Below are 7426 nucleotides of genomic sequence, written 5' to 3'. Positions count from 1 at the left end.
CCACCGGAGCGGGCCCCGGCCCCCACCCCACAACCTGCCGCCCGCCCCGAGGGGAGGGGGCACCCCCGACGCCCGCCCCTCCCCCCGCGGGCCGGGGGCCGGCGCCCATTGGCCGGCCGCGCGCAGAGCCCCGCCCCCGGCAGCCGCGGGCCAATGAGCGCACGGCTGTCAGCTCGTCAGCCGCGCCGGCTCGGTGGCTGGGAGCCCGAGCGGTGGCCGAGGAGCCAGCAGCGAGGAGCGCTCGCCGAGCGGCCGGTCGGAGGGGTCCCCGCGCCCCGCACGCCCGCACGCCCGGCCGGCCCGGCCAGGCTCGCAGCGAGCATGGGCGCGGCGGCCGTGCGCTGGCACTTGTGCCTGCTGCTCGCCCTGGGCACGCGCGGGCGGCTGGCGGGGGGCAGCGGGCTCCCAGGTAAGCCCTGGGAGCGGGGGCCGGCGGCGGGCTCTGGGCGGCGACGGGGTCCCGGGTGGGCCCCCGCCCCGCGCCGTCGAGGGGGCTGCAGCCCGCGCGGCCCCGCGCCCCGCCCCGCCTCTTTGCAAAGTAACTTCTGGGGCCGACGCCGGGCGCCCCCTCCCCGAAGCCCGGGGGCTCCGGGAGCCCGGCGGGGCCGCAGCAGGGGCGGGACAGGCTGGGGCCCCCCGGGGGAGGGAGCGCGAGGGCGGGAGGAAGAAAGAAAGCGCGACGACCCGCGGAGGGGAGCCCCGGCGCTCGGAGCGCAGGCGGGAGGGAGTGGGGACCCCGGGGCCCGACGGGCGCTCCCCCAGGGGAGAGGGGCGTGCGGGCGGAAGGAGGCCCACAGGGGAGAAGGAGAGGAGGGGAGCCGGGGGAAAGAACTGACCTCGAGAGAAAGGGGTTGGGGGAGGTGGTGGATAGAGGGACGGACGGACAGAAAAAGAGGCACGGAGGGAACACACAAAAGGACACAGAAAGAATCCCAGAGAAAGACACGAAGAGTAGGGAGGAGACCAGAAGACCGGAGGGGAAGGAGGAAACCCAGGGGAGAGAAAAGGAGGCAAATAGGCAGCTGGAAGGAAAAAGACAGAGAAAGGGAGATGTGAGGGACCGGCGAAGGGATGGGAAGGAAGCCAGAGGTGGAGAGGTGGAGGCCGAGGGTGCAGCAGAGAAAGAGACAAGAGGGCTGGGGGGGGGGGGATGGGGGGGAGCAAGACAGACGGATGGGAAAGACAGAAGTGGACATGGCTGGGAAGCAGTGGGCAGACAGACAGACAGGAAGGGGGGGTGGGCAGAGGGACGGACACAGAGGGAAGGAGACGGATGGGAACCAGAGGGAGGGGAGACCAGACTTGGGACCTCCGGGAGGAGGCCCAGGAGAGGGAGGCAGGAGGCACTGAAGGAGGAAATGGGGGGATCTGGGATCCGGGATCCGAAGCATTTGGGGCATGGGTTGGGGCAGGCAGCAGAGGCTGGGGGCGGGGGGTGCAGGATTTCACAGGGAACTCCCCAGCGCCCTCTCCTTCCCCTCCCACTCTCTTGGTTGTCTGGTAGGGGTGCTCCCACAAAGCTGAAAGCACAGTGTCTCCTCCCACAGCTTTGGAGGAGCTTCCTCCCTCTCTCCTTGAGGGGTGGGGGGGTGCCCTGCCTGCTTCTGTTCTCCTTGGCTTCCCCCCGCCCCCGCTGCCATGCTGGGCTCCCCGAAGTCTGTGTTTGGTGGCACAGGAATCTATTCCTGGGAGTCGCACCCTGACTAAGGATGCCAGGCCGTTTAAACTATTTCATAGAGGGAGCCCGCGGAGGCTGGGCCCTGTGGCCCACAGCCCCCACCGTGTCTGTACGTATCTCTCTCCGACTTGAGGATCCTTCGCCCCTGTTTGGCTGTTTCTGTATGTGCCTCTCCCCACCTCTCTGTCCCTCCTCTGTGTCCCAGCCCCTGAAAGCCTTGTGCTGTGACATAAACCAAAGTCAAAGCAAGCACGATGGAAGGGCTGGGCTGCCCTCTGGAGGGAGTCCCCAGCCCTGGGCAGGGTGCAGGGGCAGACCATGGGAACAAATGGCCTGTGCCTCCTGTCCTTCTCCCCAGCCCCACCTAAAGTCATGTTTAGGAGATGTGTTGGGAGTTGTCTCACCCTCCCCCCACGAGTCCCGTGGCTAACCTTCATCCGTTCCCCTCCCCATGAGGGTACCTGCCTAGGTCAGAGATGAGGGGTATGGGGCAAAAGGGGCTCCAGAACCCCAGGCAGTTTCCCTCCCCTCATTCCTGTACACTGACCCTTGGGATGTGCATCCGTGGTCCGTTTCCCTTGCTGGTCCTATCTCAGAAGTGGCCCCACGCCTCCCCAATGGAAGGATGCAGACTGGCCCTCCCTGGCCTCTGGCTTCCTGCCCTTGAGGCCGTGCTAACCCGGCATGGGGGTCCCTGTGTTGTCACTTCCCCAGAAGGGGATGTTCTGCTGGTCTGATGTTCCTGCTGGCCCCTGGCCATTTGATGGCTGGCTCTGGCCTGCTACTCTGACTGCTTCCTGGCTCCCGTTCCCCCTTCCTTTGGGCAGCTGTAGAGGACAGGCTGCTAACCTGAGCAGATACAACCACCCTGAAAAGTGACGCCACCTGCTGGGTGTGTCTGTGTGCGTGTGTGCGCGTGTGTGGGCGCGTGTGTGCGCGTGTGTCGGGAATTTTGCTCTTATGCTTCTGGTTGATGCCTCTCTTCCTTTGGGGGAGGCTGGAGCCCTTAGAGACTTAGAGAGGAGCTCTATTCTCTTAGAGAAGCCCCCCACCCCACAGATTTAGAGCCCTGATGCCAGCCAGGGGAGTAATTCAGAATGGACAGTCTCAGGAACCTGACAGCTTAGGGGAAGACTGGAGTCATGAAGGTGCTAGGTGTCCGAGGTGGAGAGGAGAAAGGATGGGGAGGTCAGAGCCACGGACAAGCCCGGCCAACCCCACTGAGGGTGTAGCTCTACTGCTGGCCGCTGCAGGCGGGGGTGTGGAAGCTAGGTGAAGAATCCTCTATTTCCACAGCCTTGGGGCTGAGTGGGGTCAGATCACCGGGCTGGGCCTCCTGGCGTGGCCTCTGCTCACTGTCCCATTCTAGCCTTGGTTTCTTGCCCCTGCCCCGCCCCCCACTGTAACCCCAAGGTGATAGATTAAATTCCTCCAAGGCCCTTCTGGCTCTGAATTCTAGAATAAGGAGAGTGGAGGAGGGATGGAGCAGTGCTTGTGGGGAGAGCAAGACACACTGAGAGGCTTTCCTGGCAGGGCTCCTAAGCCTCGGGTTTTGTCATCTCTCCAGCAGGAGTAATAGACCGACTGAACGGGACCGTCTTGAAAATAGATGGGAGCCCGCATTTAGGTAGCATTGTGTCTGGCACAGAGTAGCTGCCCCCAAAATGCTACCAGTCGCCACTCGTCACACCGGCTTGTTGTGTGATGGCTATCACTGTTAATTACCCCAGCGATCGTTGGAAGGTGGGGGGGCAGAAGGAGCTCCCTGCCCCCAGCCATTACTGCCTGCCACCCAGGCCACACCTCACCAGTGGTTTCCCCCACTCCCCCCGCCAGGGCCAGTCGACGTGGACGAGTGCTCGGAGGGCACGGATGACTGCCACATCGATGCCATCTGCCAGAACACGCCCAAGTCCTACAAATGCCTCTGCAAGCCGGGCTACAAAGGGGAAGGCAGGCAGTGTGAAGGTGAGCCCGGCCCGGCCCTCCCGGCCAGACCCCCGTATGTGGCCAATGCCCGCCCCGTGGCGTGCCAGCAGTATAGGCCTCACTCAGCCTTGGGAGAGAGGCCGGGGGCTTCTTGGGAACTTGAGCTGCTTCCCCGGAGGGAGGAATTTGGAGTCAAAGGGTACTTAACTCATGCTGGAATTGAAACTTTTGTTTCGTTTTGTTTTAAATGAGTTGAAGTGTTGAATGATATGTTCCTCCTTCTGTCCCTGATGGGACACGTGTGGGGTGCAGGCCTGGGGTAACCCTCCCCCCAGGTCCCTAACTTCGAAACCACCCATATCAGGCCGTGTGGCCTTAGCTTCCCCAAAGGACCTGCTTAGTAGCCAGCCACAGCATTTGTGGGCTGGCTCAGGTACGAGAGCTTGGGAAAAGACATGGATTTGTGCTGTGTCCGTCTGTCTGTCCAGCCTTTCTTCCCTGCACCTGGGATTTTGGTTTGACTGTTTGGCACTGGAAACTGCCTTTCTGGCAAGCTGGAAGTCAGAAAGAGAAGAGTAGCCTCGGCTGTCTTTGGAGCCAGGACTCTTCAAACTGGATGGAACTCATGGGAGCATCTGTCAGGGAGGGGCTGTGTGGCCATTCTGTGTGGTGCTGGGGAAGCCCATCAACAGGGAGCTGGAAGCCACTCTCTCCATGACCCGTGTGCGCACCCGGCTGAGAATCATTGATCCAAATCTTCCCTGTCTGTCCCCGCCTTACAGGTGAGGAAAGTTGAGGCTCCGAGAGAAATAAGCCCCCAGGTCCTGCAGGGGATGACGAGTACTAAACCCCAGGACCTGAATTTCCACCCCACGGCTCCCTAGCATCTCGTTTGCTTCTCCCCACGTTTTGCCAACTTACTTTTGCAAAGTGTGAGACTCGTATTAGGAAAGCGACCCATGAGAGTACAATGGGTGCCCATCCCTTCTGTGTAAGGCTTTGTAGGAGCTGGAGCTTCGTAGGAGATGCAGCCATGCCTCCTTGGGGTGCTGACATGATTCATCCATCTCACTTGTTGGGCATCTCCTCAAGGCTGAGTGCTGGGCAAACGGCAATGGCCTGGATCGTGCGTGGTTTGGCCACATCTCTGGCCTTGCTTGGGGCCTAGAAGCCTGAGTGCAGAGCTGGCGCCTACCCACAGACCTCTGGAAGGAGGCCAGGCTGGAGACAGGTAGAGGTCATGAGCAAGAAGCCTGGTGGCATGGGCTAGCCCCCTGCTGGCAGGGCCTGGGGGATCCATGCGGCACGTGTGAGACTCTAACGTGATGGTTTTCTACCCTGCTGCTCCCTGCTCCAGTCCCAGTGCTCTGGCAAGGGAGGACCAAGGGCAGCCCTCTGTCTCTGCTTGTTCCAGCCCCTGACCCAGCCTGCTCCTCCTCTAGCCCAGCTCCTTAGGTTTCCATCCTGCTGTCCCTGGACCTGGAGGCCCACACTTTATGTCCTGCCTGTCTCCCTGAAGCCCTCTGGAGTCCAGCCTTAGCGCTCCACTCTGCCTGAGCCCGGGTTGGGAGTTAGACTTGCTGGCTCAGTATAAGGTTGAGAGAGGAGGAGGCTTGTAAATGTGCTTCTGGAACTGCCAGGGGCCTCTGTGTCTTGCTCGTCTGTCTCTGGCCTCTGCCTCTCACCTCCTGAAACCCTGAATAGCCCTCGTGTCCTGGCCACACACCCACACACGAGGCCGCGCCACGCTTCTGAGCCCCAGCTCAGGTCTTCCCCCCTACCGGGAGCTCCTTGTCCACCCTTTGTGTCCTGGCCAATTCCTAATCAGGCTTTAGATTTGCCTCCTCTGGGAAGCCTTCCTTGATACCTCTGCTTCTACACAATTGCACATATACACACCCACACAAAGCTACATTAAGTGCTTTTCTCCATCATAGCACTTCTTTTTGTTTTTTTAAGGATTCTTTGGGGGGAACAGAGGGAGAGAGAATTTCAAGCAGACTCCATGCTGAGTGCAGAGCCGGACGAGGGGGCTCGATCTTATCACCCTGAGATCATGACCTGACCTGAGCCAAAACCAAGAGTCAGACACTTAACTGACTGCACCACCCAGGCACCCCTCCATTATAGCAATCCTTTTGTTATTTATTTTATTTATTTTTTTTTATTTTTTAAAGACTTTATTTATTTATCTGACAGAGAGAGACGCAGCGAGAGAGGGAACACAAGCAGGGGGAGTGGGAGAGGGAGAAGCAGGCTTCCCGCCGAGCAGGGAGCCCGATGCGGGGCTCGATCCCAGGACCCCGGGACCATGACCTGAGCCGAAGGCAGACGCTTAACGACTGAGCCACCCAGGCGCCCAGAACTCCTTTTTTTAAAAAAAGATTTATTTCTTTATTGCAGAGGGAGAGCACAAGCAGGAGGGGCAGGGGGAGAGGGATAGAGAATCTCAAGCAGACTTGGTGCCAAGTAGAGCCTGACATGGCGCTTGATCTCATGACGCGGAGATCACGACCTGAGCAGAAACCAGGAGTCAGACACTTAACCGACTGTGCCACCCAGGCGCCCCCATCAGAGCACTTCCACCTTTGGATTATAATTATGTGTCTTGCTCTCCTGCTGAACAGTGAGCTCATTTATTGGGGGCTGGCCATGGGCTCAGCTTTGGGGTCCACCACACGGAAGTTGTCCGACTTGGGCTCGCAGTGAGCCCCCAGATTGCCTTTCAGCCTTGTCCCCTATCTTCCCCGCTCCGGGGCCAGAGCCTGGCATGAGCATAGGTGTGCAGAAAATGTTTAGTCTGACTTGGCTGTCTTTTGCCCAGACTGGAGTTCCCAGGAGGTGAGGAGCCACACAGATAGAAGCTGCCCACGGAGGGGCTGTGCGGGCGGCAGGGAAGGGGCATGCTGGGGCCGTGTGAGGAACCGCTCTTGTCATGGTGCCCTCTCCACTCTGTCTAATGGGAGAGGAAAGCACGAACCGACTCAGCCTCTGGATGGGAGTCTGGGTTGCGGCCCTCCGATGTGAAAGTCTAGGTGGTCATTTGCCCTCCTGAGCCTCAGTTTCTTCTTGGGTTATATGGGCCCAAGATACCCCCGGCCATAAGCCATCCTGAAGATGGAATGAAATGCCGTGTGGTGAGCGGCAGGCCTGTCCATCACGGTGCCCAGCTCACAGTAGGCACTCAGGATACAGGTGATGGTTCCGTTACTGTCGTTGCCACCATCTCTGTCACCGCGGCTGCAGGCCGTGAGAGGTAGTGTGACCAGACTCGTTTGATGACATCTTCAACGGTGAAGACCTTTGAAGATGGTTCAGTGCTGCCTGCCTCAGAATTGATAATGATAGCACAACCTTGCCCTTCCCCTTCAAGGAGCTCTGGATCTGGGTCGGGCTGCATGAGCTGAAATTATATATCTGTAGAAATTCTTAATCAACAGGGTCAAATGGGTGGCAAGTCGGTACCTGTGGAGTTGCCCTGTTAACAGTACGGAGAATGGGGCTCCTGGGTGGCTCAGTCAGTGAAGCGTCTGCCTTCAGCTCAGGTCACAATCTCAGGGTCCCGGGATCGAGTCCCACATCAGGTTCCCTGCTCCACAGGGAGTCTGCTTGTCCCTCTGCTCCTCCCCCTGCTCATGTGCTCTCTCTCTCTCTCTCTCTCTCTCTCTGAAATAAATTATAAAGTAAAATCTTAAAAAAGAAAAAAAAAAACACCAGTGGTGGTGGTGGTGTTGATGGTGGTGATGATGATGGTCGTAATGGTGGTGGTGATGATGAGGGTGATGATGAGGGTGAGGACAAGGATGTTGGTGACCACGT

The 7426-nt window shown here is 59.4% G+C and overlaps 1 protein-coding gene across 2 annotated transcripts in view; it reads left to right on the top strand.

The window, feature by feature from the left end:
- Positions 1 to 321: 321 nt before the first annotated feature.
- The window catches only part of SCUBE1 (signal peptide, CUB domain and EGF like domain containing 1), a 138906-nt gene continuing 131801 nt past the window's right edge, over positions 322 to 7426 (top strand). For both annotated transcript variants that reach the window (XM_028115512.2, XM_028115511.2), the window contains exons 1-2: positions 322 to 409; positions 3515 to 3646. In XM_028115512.2, the coding sequence (XP_027971313.1) occupies positions 322 to 409; positions 3515 to 3646 (220 nt within the window). The remainder of the gene's footprint in view (positions 410 to 3514; positions 3647 to 7426) is intronic.

The sequence above is a fragment of the Eumetopias jubatus genome, unplaced genomic scaffold (genome assembly GCF_037043125.1).
Source record: "Eumetopias jubatus isolate StellerSeaLion01/CBP00866 unplaced genomic scaffold, mEumJub1_p1.0 scaffold_8, whole genome shotgun sequence".
NCBI classification, from domain to species: domain Eukaryota; kingdom Metazoa; phylum Chordata; class Mammalia; order Carnivora; family Otariidae; genus Eumetopias; species Eumetopias jubatus.
Note: the sequence above shows the minus strand (reverse complement) of the source record. Positions and strands in the feature narration are given on the sequence as shown.